This window comes from Acinonyx jubatus, chromosome B3 (assembly GCF_027475565.1).
Source record: "Acinonyx jubatus isolate Ajub_Pintada_27869175 chromosome B3, VMU_Ajub_asm_v1.0, whole genome shotgun sequence".
Lineage (NCBI taxonomy): Eukaryota > Metazoa > Chordata > Mammalia > Carnivora > Felidae > Acinonyx > Acinonyx jubatus.
In genome coordinates this window covers 68,563,123-68,579,722 of record NC_069386.1, presented here as the reverse complement: position 1 = coordinate 68,579,722, position 16,600 = coordinate 68,563,123, and the positions used below count along the sequence as shown (strand labels likewise).

General features: G+C 39.1%; 1 protein-coding gene and 1 pseudogene across 1 annotated transcript; both read right to left on the bottom strand.

Moving 5' to 3' along the window:
- Positions 1–1,339: 1,339 nt before the first annotated feature.
- On the bottom strand, positions 1,340–14,163 carry LOC128315976 (olfactory receptor 4F15). Its single transcript, XM_053224219.1, has 3 exons — positions 10,621–14,163; positions 9,851–10,512; positions 1,340–4,822 (listed from the first exon to the last, which is right to left on the bottom strand). Exon 3 carries the CDS (start codon positions 4,787–4,789, stop codon positions 3,851–3,853), a length of 939 nt encoding a protein of 312 aa, XP_053080194.1. The 5' UTR covers positions 4,790–4,822; positions 9,851–10,512; positions 10,621–14,163; the 3' UTR covers positions 1,340–3,850.
- An 85-nt stretch (positions 14,164–14,248) lies between these two features.
- LOC128315977 (olfactory receptor 4F6-like) lies at positions 14,249–15,569 on the bottom strand (annotated as a pseudogene).
- Between the last annotated feature and the right edge of the window lie 1,031 nt (positions 15,570–16,600).

Below are 16,600 nucleotides of genomic sequence, written 5' to 3'. Positions count from 1 at the left end.
CCTTACTTCTTCCTAAAGATCAATTACCCCTTCAGGGTAGTGATTCCTCTTCTTGTCTGTTTATTCTTGGTGCAAAAAGCCTGAATTTCCTGGGCAATAGCCACAAACCAAAATTTAATGGAACTCTTTTGTTGTGTCTCTGATGGAAGTGTTTCGTCTTGTTATAGAAACCAGGACTTCTAAACCCATAGTGCCCAGAGTTCCAAGATGGGAAGCTCAAATTTCCCAATCGTATCATGTATGCTGCCTAATGGGGACACAACACTCAATAATAATTATTTATTGTATGTGTAGTATATATCTCAAAATATCAAGTCCATGCTGGTACATCAGCTGTACCTGCAGTAAGCCATTCCAGTTCCTCTATTAGACCAGCAGATTCTGGTTGGTACAGTTTGATGAGACTAATAGATCTAACGTTCATGTGCCAATTCCCGCACCTCCTTTTCTTTAACGTGGATCCTTGGTATAATGTGATAATTTGTGTTATAATGTGTCTATATTTCAATTACACTGTAATCCTTAGGGGAGATAGTTTGTCCAGAGCTATAAAGAATTGTGTTGTGATTATTTCAATTGATACTTGCTATAAACTTCACATCTGTTCTTTTTTCACTACCAATTTTTCTAATACTACAGGGTACGCCAAATAGGATTGTCTAAGTACAGGGTTATTTGCATAAAGTCTGGAATGCCGCAAAAAAAAAAAACTTTTCCAGATCTATACCCTTTCACATCTTTTAATATATAAGTTTGAGTGCTATTCCTGTTGTTGAATGTTTCCTCCAGAAATAGGAGAAATCTACCAGACGTTGTGCTTCCTTATTAGTGATAGAGGGTACAAGATTCAACAGTTTTCCTTTACTTTGAGAGGATCTCCAGACATGCTCAGACCATTAAACTCCTAGTTTTTTTCAAACTTGATTGAGGATAATTGACAAACAAAACTGTCTATATTTAAAGTTTATAATGTGATGACCTAATACCTACATGTATTGTGTAATGATTGTCAAGTTAACACATCCACCACCTCACATAGGTAACTCTCAGGTGTGTGTGTGTTTCTGTGTCTTTGTGTCATAAAAATGCTTTAGATCTACTTTTAGCAACTTTCAAGTACACAATACCATATTATTAACTATAGTCACCACACTGTACATTAGATCTTATGAACCTATCTTCCTATAACTGAAAGTTTATACCCTTTGACCTATATCTCCCCATTTCCACCTCCCCCAAACTTCTTGAAGCCACCATTCTATTCTCTGTCTGTGAAATCAGATTCTTTTTGTAAAAGAAATTATCCCACGTATAAGTGATAATGTACATTATTTGTCTTTCTCTATCTGGCTTTTATCAGTTAGAATATTGCCCTCCAGGCTCATCGATGTTATAGCAAATGGCAGGATTTGCCTTTTATGGCTAAAGATTCCATTTGCATATATACCCCATTTTATTTATTCAACGTGCACCGAAAGAAATTTACATTGTTTCCATATCCTAGCTACTGTAATAATGCTGAAGTGAAGACAGGTATGCAGGTACCTCTTCAAGATACTGATTTCATTTCCTTTCAGTATCCACGCAGAAGCAGAATTGCTGGATCATGTGGTAGTTCTGTATTCAGTTTTTTGATGAACCATCATATTGTTCTTTGTAAACTTTCGTAATGTTCACTATAAATGAACAGCTGTACCAATTTGCTTGTCAATCAGCAGTGCAGAAGGGTTCCCTTTTCTCCACGTCCTTGCTAGCATTTGTCTCTTTTTTTGTAATAGCCATAATAACAGGTGTGAAGTGATATCTCATTGTGGTTTTGATGTGCATTTCCCTGATGATTAGTGAGGGTGAGCACCTTTTCATACACATATTGTACATTTATATGTCTTTTTTTTTTTTGGAAAAATGTCTTTTCACGTCCTATACCCTTTTTTTAATTGGATTAATTACTTTTTGCTATTACTTATATGACTTTCTCATTATTTTGTGTAATAACCCCTTATCAAATATATGATTGGCAAGCATTTTCTGCCATTCTGTAAGTTGCCTTTTCAATTTATTGTTTCCTTTGCTGTGCAGAAGCTCTTTAGATTTGTTTCTTCTCAATCGTTTATTTTAGCTCTTGTTGCCTGTGTATTTGGTGTCTTCCCAAGAAATTATTGCCAAGACCAGTGTCAAAGACCATTTGCCCTGTGTTTTCTTCTATATTTGAGTCTTTGATCCATATCTTGAAATCCTAAAATTTTAATGATGTGAAATTTCCTCATTCTTTACACAACTTACTCTCTCCCTTGACAACACATACATATTACCAATGGATGAATGTACTTGCCATTTCCTCCTTATCTGGTTTGATGGCATGATGTCATTAATATAATAGACAATTATGATGACATATAAAATATCCAGTTGGCCTGGATCTCTTCAACTATAAGATAAAGGGTAAAACTGTAAATATATACTGATGTCCATTTCATAAAAATGCTGTTTCTAATCTCCTTTCTGAAAGATATGGGGAAAAAAATGGACGAGATCAATGATCACATATCATATGGCCAAGGCTGTGTTAATCTGCTCTTGCAAAGTTACCACCCTTGGTAAAGCAACTGCAGTTAGGTCTGTTACAAGGGTGAGTTTACAATAGTCCATTGTCATTTTTCAGGATCTGCCTGACTTTTGTAGGAGTCACAGTGGCGAATTAAATGGACAGAGGATGGGGATCACCATTCCAATATTGTTTGGGTATTTTATTGCCACCACTGTCCCTACAGAATATAATGTACTTTTTGAAATACTGTCTGGATGTGTGGATGTAACAGTCTCAGCGCCTCACCCTCTACAATAGCTGAAACCCACAGGGCACGGAAACAGTGTGGGGGTTGTATCAACTACCAAGTACCTTCATTCAAATCATACATCAAGGAAGTGGTGCGGTGATCATGGGATGGGAGGGGGTATCATTTGGTGGACACACTATGCATTGCTGTAGACTAGGAGTCTGTATATAGTTAACTCCCACATACCTTCATTCAAACAAAAGGGCCACAGTGAGCCTTTAGGAATTTGAGTATGGTCATGGTAGAATCTAAGAAAAGACTTAGAAATGATAAGGAAGTGCTCAATGTTGATGACTATTTACCAGTAAAAAAGGAATACATAAGAGATATAAACCTCTTTCTTTAAATAGATCTATAGGAAATAACTAGAAGAGTAGAATTTGTTCAGAAATTCAAATGCAAAATTGATTTGAAAGTGATGGGGCAGTGACATGGCAACCAAGGACATAGTTTCTGGTGCCTGGCTCTCTGGTAATTTCTGTCCTGCTCCTGGGCCAATGGCAGTCACCCCTCATTTCTTGGGTTATAGCTAGGGCACCAGAAGGATCAGAAGCAGTGATGTTGGTAATTCAATCTAGCTTTAACTTCTACAATTCTAACATAGAATTAGCAATTTTATACACTGCCAGATAGAGGAGCCTGATAAGGACACCAAGGAAGCAGAAAATGGAGAAATAAGAATCAAACAAAGTAGAAACAAAGAAAATTGAAATCGAGACTTAAAATCCAGTAAGCAGAAGGAAGATAAAATTAATCTTGGTTATTCAATTATGTGTCATGCTCCTAACCATGTGGGTGACAAAGCACATATGATTTGGTTTTTGACACTTTGATGTATAGACTACCAAAGAATAACATCGCTTCTAAATTAATGGTGAAATCGATATCATAGATAGTACTTTTCTAGGCATATAACATCTTAAGTGTTGAGTATTTTCCTGAGATTGTAAAATGTCTTTTCTACAACCAGCATGGGGGAGAATCTATGATTTCATATCTTCATAGCCAGCAGTTCACGAGATCTTCCGGTAATGCACAACATGACTGCACAATCTCCTCATTGCCGCTTTCATCTCTTTGTTCCTGAATGTGTAGATGACTGGATTCAGAAAAGGAGTGATAAATGCATCAAAAATAGCAAAATACTTATCCAGGTTGGATGTGGGAGACGGCCATGTGTAGAAAAACATCAGTGGCCCAAAGAACAAAACTACCACAGTGATATGAGCTGACAGTGTAGAGATAGCCTTGGATGAGCCACCAGAGGAATGTTTCCAAACAGTAAACAAAATGAAGATGTACGAAATGACCAGCACGATAAAGGAGCCCACAGAAATGAGCCCACTATTCACAGTAACCATGAACTCCAGTTCTTGGGTGTTTGTGCAGGCAAGTCTGAGGAGCCGGGGAAGGTCACAATAAAAACTGTCCAACACGTTAGGGCCACAAAAAGGCAAGTCTACCACAAAAACTACTTGAATCAATGAATGGATGAAGCCAATGACCCAGGAAGTGACTACAAAATATAGACACATCCTGGGACTCATGACGGTCAAGTAGTGCAGAGGCTTACATATGGCCACATATCTGTCGAAGGCCATGGCTATAAGCAGCACCATCTCAGTGCCCCCGACAGCATGGCTAAAGAAGATCTGGGTAAAGCATCCACAGAAAGAGATGGATTTGCGCTTCTTGAAAATATCACAAATCATTTTAGGGGCTATGATTGAGCAAAACAACATATCAATGACTGAGAGGTTAGCCAGGAGGAAATACATAGGGAAGTGCAAATGAGCATCCAAGGTTACAGTGAACACAATGACAAGGTTTCCCATCATGCTTGCCAAGTAGAACAGAAAAGAGAAAACAGAAAGGAGAAGTTGGATCTCCCATGAATTAGTGAGTCCCAGGAACACAAACTCTGATACTGTCAACTGATTCCTTCTATCCATTGCCTCAGATACCAGGATCAGTTTTCATGTTACCTAAAGGAAGAAAGAAAATAAAAAACAATTGCCTAGGCAAGTATTAGTGTTTACATAAGGAAACAGTTATCCTATTAGCAGTTCACACAGCCAAATAAGCTTCATGTGATTTATATTGGTCTGCTACTTGGAGGAGGCAAGCAGTGCCCAATGCCAGTGTGGATCCAAAACTGCTACAACTAAATGAATTCCACCTCTGGACCTGTTTCCCTTCTGGTTTCTGGTTTCTTCTACTCTCACTCTTACTATTTCCTCCTGCCCTGCATTCTACCTCAGTAACATACAGGGTCAACTTCAAATACTTTTGACTATGATTTCTTATAAATGGATAAGATTTCAGCGACTCGTGTGAGCCACCTAACAATTCCTCATGCACAGCAAAGAACTTTCAAAGTCTCTGTTATTCCTGTTGCTTAATTAGACTTTAAACATTTTCCTTCTTTCCACTTTCAAAATTTCTCATTCTGTTCTCTAATGTCCCAATTTTCAGTGTCCCAGCTCAAATATCCCTCCCTGTGAAATCTTCCAAACCTGCCTAAGTCTCTCTACTCTGTACTGTTAGCATTTATTTCACTCTATCTCTCATGATTATATCCATTTCCATCTCTCAAGTTAACCAGTGTAGTCTCTTGGGTACAGGAATAATTTTAGTTCATATGGGTATCCCCTACCTCCATTAAAAACACCAGAAGTAACTAACACAAGTAGTTATTTAATGAGTGCATCACACTGATTGAATGAAGGAAAAAAATTAAAGGGAGTAAAGAATGACCCTGGAGTCAAGAGAGTCTATCATAATTCACTAAAGTTCATATTAATAGTATATTTTATGGTACAAGTCAGGAGTTATCACAGGATCCCAAGCTTCATTCACACAGTTGTCTAACTACACAAAATAATTATTTCAGAAAAGAATTCTATCATCAAGTGAAATATGGGATCTCAATTATTAATTTAAAATAGTTTATAGAGGGGCACCTGGGTGGCTCAATGCATTAAGCATCCAACTTCAGCTTAGGTCATGATCCTCACAGTTCGTGAGTTCGAGCCCCGCATCAGGATCTGTGCTTACAGCTCAGAGCCTGGAGTCTGCTTCGGATTCTCTCTCTCTCTCTCTCTCTCTCTCTCTCTCTCTCTCTCTCTCTCTCCCCCCACCCCTCTCCTGCTTGTGCTTTGTCTCTCTCTGCCTCTCAAAAATAAATAAATGTCAAAAAAAATGTTAAATAGTTGATAGAAGTTCTTTGATAGGTTTCAACTGGAAAAAATCATTTTATCTTTTAATGATACTCACTTTGAGAAAAAATTTTCAATTTTTAACATAATACATGTAATGACCTGAGGCAAATAATCTCCTCCGGTAGTAGACACACAAACAGAAATAGAGATGTGGGCACCTGGATGGCTCAGTAGGTTCGGTATCTGACTTGGGCTCAGGTCATGATCTCATGGTTCCTGAGTTCGGGCCCCTCATCAAACTCTGCACTGACAGTGTGGAACCAGCCTGGGATTCTCTCTGTCTCCCTCTCTCTCTGTCCCTGCCCCATTTGCATGTGCATGCTCCTTCTGTCTTTCTCAAAATGAATAAACTTTAAAAGAAAGAAAGAAAGAAAGAAATAGAGATGGGGCGCCTGGGTGGCTCAGTCAGTTGGGTGTCCAGCTTCAACTCAGGTCATGGTCTCACAGCTTGTGGGTTCAAGCCTGCATCGGGCTGTGTGCTAACAGCTCAGAACCTAGAGCCTGCTTCAGATTCTGTGTCCCTCTCTCACTCTGCCCCTCCCACACTCATGCTCCGTCTCTGTCTGTCTGTTTGTCTGTCTCTGTCTCTCTCTCATAAATAGAAAACACTAAATAAAGTAAAAAACAAGAAATTTAAAAAAAAAAAGAAATAGAGATACATACTCATTGAATACCCAAAGATAAGAACTCTGCCACATAAAAGCAGTCTCTTTTCTTTTCAAAATACATCTGGAATGGATAAAAGAATAACAGGAAAAGAACTGGGTGAAAACAGCCAGCCAATATACGGGTCTTCAATGATAGAGGGTCATAACTGAGTTATAGAGATAAAGGGCAGGAAAAGAACTAAGGGACAATAGCAAGATCGGAGCATGGAAATGTAGGAGACAATTACAGTTCTTTTTTTTTTTCAATACATGAAATTTATTGTCAAATTGGTTTGCATACAACACCCAGTGCTCATCCCAAAAGGTGCCCTCCTCAATACCCATCACCCACCCTCCCCTCCCTCCCTCAGTTTGTTCTCAGTTTTTAAGTCTCTTATACTTTTGCTCTCTCCCACTCTAACCTCTTTTTTTTTCCCTTCCCCTCCCCCATGGGTTTCTGTTAAGTTTCTCAGGATCCACAATTACAGTTCTTTAAAGATGAAAATCTGCCAGAAATAAATTATCAGAGGTCCAACTCAGTGGTGGTTTTTGACTGAGTACAACTTCATGTTACACCAGTGAAGCAATTTATATACAAAGAGATATGCCTGAGGACCTGCTCACTATCACAAAGTTAACTGGTGGGAGGGTCCACAGAGGATGAAGAACACCTGGCTCCATTGAAAGTTATTTGCCTTAAATAGAACTTTGTATTTGTTCTATATGTATTCATTATCTATTTCTGCAATAACAAATTACTGGAAACCTGGTAGTTTTAAAACACACCAATGTGACATCTCACAGTTCTGAAGATGAGAAGGCCAAAATGGGTCTTCCAAGCTAGAATCAAGGTGTTGGCCGAGCTGCATTCCTTCCAGAAGACCTAGGAGAGAATTCATGACCCTCCTTCTTCCAAGGATGCCTGCATTCTTTGCTTCATGACCTCTTCCTCCCTCTTCATGGTACAGCACTCCAAACTCAGCAACTGTCATCACCTCTCCTCTCTGACTCTGTCCATCCTGCCTTCCCCTTGTAAGGTATATGCCGTGTGATTACATGGGGCTGACTCAGATAATCCAGGATAATTTGCCCTTCTCAAAATTCTTAATCACATCGACAAAGTCCCTTGTGCCACGTAAAGTAACATATATTCACAGGCTCGGGGATTAAGACATGGACGCCTTCAAGACTCTTATTCTGTACACTTCTCACAAGTGAACAAATAATTTTAGTGGGAAAAGGAAGACCTTATCACTAACCGGTGAATCAGATGGAGGAAATTTCAGAGAGCCTGTCAAGAACATGGAAGAGATATTAAAGGATGAAAGACAGATGGTGCATCCAGACCCTTCCTCTGAAACTACACATAAGACACTTCTGACTCCAAACACATCTAGGACCAAGTCTGACCAACTAATACCCACCAATAATAAGGAACCTATCCTGGGATTATCCCAAGATAATCAGCCAACCAACGTGTTCTGGAAAAACTGGGTATATACTTTAGTCCTGAGTGGTTCTCTGAATGACTTTGAGATGAGTTTCAGTCATGAATTTAGTAAATAATTTTGAGGACCCACAATGCCAAGCACCATTCCACACATTGAGGTTACAGCATAGGTAAGATTTTCTGCTTCTGTGAAGTTGATATTCATGTCAGAAAATTCAATTTTGGTCTGTTACATACAGAGTCTTTTCTCTAGAAAGGATCAGAACCCTTGAAGAAACACTGTAATTCATCAAATACTGGGGAGTCTCAAACACTCTGCTTCCTTCTAGTTCAATGTCCACATTCACAGAATCTCTTCTCAGTATCCTGACTTTTTATATGAATTTTTACATCTTTGATATCTATCACACTAATTTTTCAGTGACTTTCTAATAAACATACATGGATTTTACCTCCCCAAATATATTATAAGACACTTGGAGCAAGTTTTGTGTATCAGGTTGTTTGTACTGACTGAAGAGCAGCTCAGAAATTATGTTGGCTGTATTTCATAACTTACACATTCATTCATTCAAAAAGTATTTTTGTATCAGTCATCAGGACAATTTTAAGTAACAGTCACTTAAACCATTAAATGATTTGACTTAAAACCAAACCTCGATATCACGAACTATGAACTTAATAATAATTTTTTTTCTATGGAATGAGCAGAAAAATAAGGCAAAAAACATTCCTTATGATCACTAAGTAAAACTGTGTTAGCCAAAACTTTTCTGAGTCTTCTTTGGAAGGAGGAGTATGAAATAGGAATGCAATCAGAATATACTATGAGACAAAAATATAAGTGGTGCTTCCTCCAAATTGTAATGTGAACAGCAAAAAAAATAACAAATGAGAAGATAAAAGAAATACTGCTAAACCTGCCTATTAATAAAAATGTAAGGAATAGGGTTAACAAAATCAGCAAAGGATTTATTGGGTCATTCAGGAAAAAAAACTATGTGATCTTTGTAAAGTTTACATAAATAGAGAGTCTAGCACAAGGGCAAAAAGGACAATTTTGGAGAAAAAGAAACTTACATTTTAAAAATCAGAAAGGAAATTGATAGAAATGACAACAAGGAAGGCAATAGGAAATCGGGTTTTTGAATGCAGCAAGAATTCGAGATGGTCAGTTAGATGGGAAAATATGTTAAAAAGTAAGAAATGGCAGACTGGGAGCTTGTTCAGATATACAGTCTCAAAAGTCCCAATGCTCAGAATTCCTTCCTACTAGCACCTAGCATTAGAGTCGCGTTCTTTTTGACTAACATACTGCATCCCCTAGTTTTACTTACATTGCTAAGGGAAAGGTGCTTCATTAAGCTATTAGAGACAAACAAGGAAGTTACCAGATGGCTTTCCTCAGCTGAGATATTGTGCATGCAAGAAATAAGTTTTCACAGTGAAGAAATAACGGATTCATTTATGCCTCATTCAACACCAAAGAAGGATGAGCTTAGAATAGGTTGCTGCAGAAGTCAGGGAAAAACACAGATGAGCTCAGGAGGAGAGGGCCAGACCCCAGGAATGAGAGCTAATGCTGAGTAAAGAAGGATAAATGGGTTCAAAGACAAAATGTACCTACTTTACATCACTTAAAGAGCAAAAAAGAAAAATTACTACAAATAACAAATAGGAAATCTGGAAACTTACTCAGCTCCTGTCTTCAAGTATTCAGATTTCTTGAGTATCTCTCCATTGGCTCTGAGATACAGTCTCTGAATGGCCTCTAGAGGAAGGTCCTAGGTTCGGTCACTTTGAGATATCGCAGGCCTTCCATGGAAACAGGGCTGCTCCTCTAAGGCCATTGCCATTAGAAGATATTCCACTTTGTGTTCTCTACTTGTGGTCTAGCTATTTCTCTCAAGAATCATGACAAGAATTACAGCCATCATTTCATTTAGACTATGTAAATGATCATGGTATGCAGTAAATTCAGATTCTGCAGCATTTAATGGAATCATCATCTAATGTCTTGATTTTTATGGAATTAGAATTGGGCAACCTCTTAGAATAGACTCATGGGAATTTTACATTTTAAAATTTTGTGGGGAAGAAAAACAGAGAGATGCTCATTATGCCCAGTGAATAAAATCACTCAGTTGGAAGAGATCTAAAAATATTTTCTGACCCAGTTCTTTTCTTCGGTTTCTCCACCCAGGACATGGTGGTTTCTCTACAGTTTACCTGGTTTGAAAATTCATTTTCTTCCTTGGTGTCTCACTTTTTATTAACATAGCAATCCAAAGGTTCATCCTTACAAAAAGAAAACCTCTCATTCTTTCAAGTAAACCGATGTCCACTTGATTCTTTCTCTGTGAATAGAAAGACATTGTCAGCACTCTCTCAGATAAATGTTTATTATCCTTGATCTTGGGAGAAGCAAATAAACATCACTCGTCTGTACCCTCTAGATTACCCACCTCCAGTCCTTTAGTCTTCCTTCATAGGATCATCTTCTATCCCTTCATCTTTGGTGCTATTTCACCACGAAATCACCACCATTTCACCATAAAACATCTCACTGGAGGGACCTAGAAAAAAATTCTAACAAATGTTAAAAGAATATAAACAAAAACGGGAGGATCGATTACTGGTTGTCAAAGATGATACATTTAGTTTCCTACTTTTTTCTCCATCCTTCCACCACCTAGTTTTAACCTACACTACATTAGTTTAGTTTAAGGTGAGTTAGATGCATAGATACTTCTAAGCAGGTTTTCTATTATCCTTTCTCCATCTTGATTCTATGAACTTGGGGTTGTGTTTAATGTCACTTATCACTTCTACCTAATGAACTTTCTCTCATATTTGAGTTCCCTGAAGATAAAGGTAAAGCAAGCTTGTTATCATGACCGCACACATATTTGTATTTACTTTGCATACTAATAACTCTCCCTAAAGACCCCTTGGTACAGTTAACAATTCAGCCTAAATCCTGGGCCTGACCACAGTGTGGATTCCAGACTCTGCAGTGTATCTGCATTCTCACCCCCTGAATCTCCAAGTCATTTCCAAGTCCTTATTAAAATTTAAGATTAATTCAGTTTTTCATGTTGACAACCATTCATGTTTATTTCCTGCTCTACTCATCATCTCCCCACCACTAACACATGTTTCTTTCTGCCTCTGGGCAAAAGCTAATTGAAATACACAAAAGCAAACCCTTACCTGAGTTTTCCTCCTGACTGAAGTTTACCTAGTTTGATCTTCCTCCTGTTGTCTATTTCACTCCATCCTTCCCTTGGAGCTATTCCCAGACTATAATCTCAAGCACACAGGAGGTGTATAAATGTATCTATATATGGAACACATAGCTAATTAACTGAACTGAAGGATAGTGACCAACTAATGTTATCCTGACCTGGGATTGCAAAACTAAAGTCAATTAGTCAAGGAAATTGCCTCCTAAAAAATATATTCATTGTGATCCAAGCAACAAAGGGAAGTGTTATAAATGAGTCAGGCGAGGGGCAAATGACACTAGATTATTTAAGAAGATCATCTCTGTTATATGGTTTGCTACTTTAAATCCTATCATCAATAATAAAAGCTTCCTTAGGTAATTTGATAATATTCACCTTCTGAGAATGTTATGCAAATTGCATAGAACAGCTTGATAAATATCAATTTCCCTGCATATAAATGAACTAGGGAACTGAAAGAAAAGGTGAAAATTTTTAAGTAAAAAAATAGCTACACAAGTAACATCTCACTTCTTTTTCATTAGGATCACATAATAAAGCAACTGAGCAAGTTTAACATCACTAGGGATGACGTGTATATTACGTACCCCTGGTATGATTTATAGTATACTTTTCAAAAACCCAGAATCCCAGTCAAATTATGAAGAAAAAATTCAGACAAACCCACATTGAGAGGACATTCTAAAAAATATCTGACCAATATTCCTGAAAGCTGTCAACACCATGGAAAGACTTTCAGGTAAGACTATGAAACTCAAGAAACCAGAGGTCGCTAAGGAATCATGACAGCTAAATGTCTTGTTTCCTTGATTGAACTCTAGAAAAGAAAAGGGTAAAATGAAAAAACTGGTGAAATCTGAATAACGTCTATCATTAGTTAATAGGCACGTACCACTGTTGATCTCTCCGTGTACCACAGAAATGTAAGATGATAACATTAGAAGAAACTGAAACTTGATACCGGGTGAAGGCCATGTAGGAACTCCCCGGACTACCTTTGCAACTTCTCTGTAAATCTAAAATTCTCCCAAAGTAAAAGCTCTATTTAAATGAACCAAAGAGGGTACCTGGATGGCTCAGTCTGTTAAGCGTCTTAACTCTTGATTTTGGCTCAGGTCACAATCTCACAGTTCCTAGGTTCAAGCCCTGCTTGGAAACGTGCATTGAGCTCTAAGTGGGGTTCTCTACTTAACAGAGCAGAGCCTGCTTGGGATTCTCTCTCTCCCTCTTTCTGCTCCTTCCCCAATCTCTCACTCTCTCTCAATAAATAAACTTTAAAAAATAAATTAGTGACACAAAAGATCAAAAAAGAAACATAAAATTGGGGCCAAATATATTTATTAAGTGAAAATCATTCAGGAATGTTGAAGCTCTGACAAACAGACATTCAAGATACAAAGTGGAAAGATATACCAGTACACATTAGTGAAAACTCAACAGTCCAATGGAGATGTAAGACTCAGCAAATGAGGACACAAGATCTAAAATGATAGATGACAACAAAAGACAAGGAGCCTGGCAACTTAAACTCGGAATTTAGATCTTCCATATAGTCCCTTTATGGTCTTGAACTAATTAACTAATTTTCCAGTACCTGAAACTTTTTAAAATAGGGAGAATCTATGAGATGATGTTTACTTTACTTGAAAAATTTAAAAGCCGTGCGACCCTCCCAAGTTGAATTTTAATAATTTTCCATGTTACTGCATGTGCTATATAAGCAATCTTTCAGCTCTGAGGTATCTTTCTATACTCTGTTAGGATGCAGGCACTGAGGCTCTGCAAACTCCTTTCTTTCTTGCCAGCTCTGCCCTTGGAGGGCACTAGAGGGCGTCGCCAAGGCTAGAAACGGAACAGAAGACTTCTTTGCTCGCTCCTCTTTGCTGCCTGTGAGCTTCCTCTCTGCTCACTGTGCCTGGAGCATCGCCCAACGCCCTGTTCACCTCAGCAACCCTGATTTCTTTCCAAGGCAGCAGCTGTGTTCCAGCCTTAGCGCTGCTCACCTCATCACACCCTCCTCAGGAACACCTGTGTTGGCCACCAGCACCCTTTCCTCAGAGGTGGTGACCCTGCCTTCCTCTGAGCTCGGAGACACGAGCAGCAGCCCCTCCTCAGATATTTGAGTTTCAACTCCACAGGTCCTTCCTCCAAGATCTTAATAGCTTTTTTCTTCCAAGTGTACTTATTCTAACTGCTACCCTTTATTTTCCATCCCTAGGGGTGAGAGCTCCTTCGTACAATGCTATGTCTGTGGTATCTCAGGGTTTATTGTTTTTCAAATAACTAGTTAACAGCTTTATATTTAGTTAACCATTCTTTATACCAACATTTTCTCTCATAATAACTGCTATGGTTATTATCTCCTTGCTGGGCCCTGAAAAATCCAGATTAGCAATAGAATAATGAGGAAGGCTGACAGATAAGGAGCTGAAAATATAGAAAATCAATCAGCTGTATAATAAGAAACATAACATGAAGGAAAAATTAACATTTATCCTTAAACTGAGATAGTATGTTTACTATGGGAAAAATAGAAAATGAGCAATACAGGGGTGACTTGGTGGCTCAGTTGGTTAGCTGTTCAACTCTTGATCTCAGCTCAGGTAATTATCTTGCAGGTTTGTGAAATTGAGCCCAATGTCAGGCTCCATACTGGACTTAGAGCCTGCCTGGGATTCTCTCTCTCTCTCTCTCTCTCTCTCTCTCTCTCCCCCCGCCCCTCCTCCAGCTTGTACGCGCACTGTCTCCCAAAATAAATAAACACTTTTTTAAAAATGAACAATAAACCACATATTGCCTTTCAAAGGGGATTGATTAACATTTATACTAATTCTGTTTACCACCATCTACAGGTATGACCCCTGGTGAGATAAGAAATCCATGACCTGTAAGTCTCTTCTATAACCAGAGTCCAGGGAATGACATCACAGTTCAATCCTCCACATGTTTAAAAGACATTAACTTACAAACTGAGAGCATAGGCTCCTCATTGCCACCTTCATATCTTTATTCCTAAAAGTATAGGTGACCGGATTCAGAAAAGGATCGTAATAACTGCATCAAAGATGGCAAGGAATTTCTTCAGATGAGATGTGGGAAATGGCCACACATAGAACAAGATTAATGGCCCAAAGAACAAAACAACCACAGTGACATGAGCTGACAGAGTGGAGAGAGCCTTGGACATACTGCCTGAAGATTTTCTGAAGAGTCACCAAAACAAAGATGTAAGAGATGATTAGAAGTAAACAGAAGGCCACAGAAATAAAGCCACTGTTGGCAGTAACCATGAATCCCAATGTGTTTGTCTCTCCACAAGCAAGCTTGATGAACCGAGGAAGGTCACAAAAAAACTGTCTAATTCATTAGGCCCACAGAAAGGCAAGTCTACAACAAAACCCCGTTGAGTCACTGAATGAATAAGGCCAATGATCCAGGAAGTGACTAGAAATAAAATGCACCTCCACGGGGGTCATGATGGTCAGGCACTGCAGAGGCTTACATATGGCAACATATCTGTCAGAAGCCATGGCGATGAGAGCACCATCTCAATGCCCCCAACTGCACGGATAAAGAAGATCTGAACTACACAGCCCCCAAAAGAGATGGTTTTGCATTATCTTAAAACATCATAAATCATCTTGGGAGCTGTGCAACGGCAAAATATCACGTCGGTGATGGAAAGGTTGGCCAGCAGGAAGTACGTAGGGGACTGTAAACCGGGGACAGAGGTCACACTTAGCACAATGAGGAGGTTTCCCACTGGGCTCGCCACATAGAACACACAGGAAAAGAGGGAGAGAAAGAGCTGGATGTCCCCTGAGGTGGAGAGTCCCAGGAACACAAACTGCAGCATCGCCGAGTGATTGGCCTCCTCCGTTGCCTGTCAGCAGTGACACCTCTCACGCCACCTGAAAGAGGAGAGTAAGGAGAAACTGATTCAGGAGAAATGGCACTGATCTTAATCCTGGGCCATAATATCATTGTCAGAAAACCTGACGAAGACTGATGTGTGCTCCTGCAGACCATTTCAGTCACAACGCAATTCAGATATCCTTGTAGTATACTGCGTCTCAAAAAAGTACTGCAAAAAATAAGGATACCTGTACTTATTTTTATGGGTAGTTCTGTTGTATTTTTTCTGTCGTTGTTGTAGGGATATCTCGTATATGACCACAAGTTAATAGACTTTTATAAATTACTCAACTCCATGAAATAATCAAGTGATGTAAATTTCATAATTTGGACATCTCACAGTCACATTGGCAAGTTCTATGAAAATTATTATAAGCTTTCTTTGAAGACCTGATATGTATATTTCTCATATCTATAAGTTAGCAAGAAAAAATGAGTTAGAGGAAGGAAGGAAAGAGAGGTGTGCAGGATGCCAGAGCGTGGCACTCACCACCCCATCAAAGGATAAGGGCTAGAGAGTGACACAGTTATGGGTTTGTGGAGGACACTCTGCCTAGGTATCATCATACTGTATCTTCCAAGTTATAGCAAAGATGAACGCCATACCTGTGGTAACTCTGTTACTACACTCCTCCCTATACCTCCCAGTCTTAGCTGAACTGCCTCTTCTTCCCTGGACAGGCATCAAATGGTATTTACCCCTGCCTCACACACACACTCGAATGTTTCAGGCCACGGCTCCCCTCCACATTCTTCGCCCAGCCTGCAATGCCTGGGCCTTCATTACATCTCTCTACTTCTTCCCATTCCTCAACAGCACACTGCACAACTCCTTACTCTATCAAGTCCTTTCTCATACTCTTCCTTGACATTTGTGAGGTGAAGGCAAATTTTTCTTACATTGTGGTGACAAAACCAAAAACACTAACACTAATAGTGCCCTGTTCCTGCTCTAACTTTAAATTTGTTAACGTTTGTCTATGTTTGAGAGACAGAGCATGAATGGGAGAGGGGCGGGCAGAGAGAGGAAGAAGACAGAATCTGAAGCAGGCCCCGGGCTCCGAGCTCTCAGCACAGAGCCCAACACGGGTCTTGAACTCACAAACCCTGAGATCATGACCTGGGCCGAAGTCTGACATGTGTGACCGCTCTAACAGAGACCACTATTTAATTCTCTGTTGCTTGACATAAACGTTCTTATATATGTGTTTTAAATGTCTTTTTAGACTTTTTCTTGATGATGATATAGATGATATTCACATTAATAAAAAGCAGCTCATCT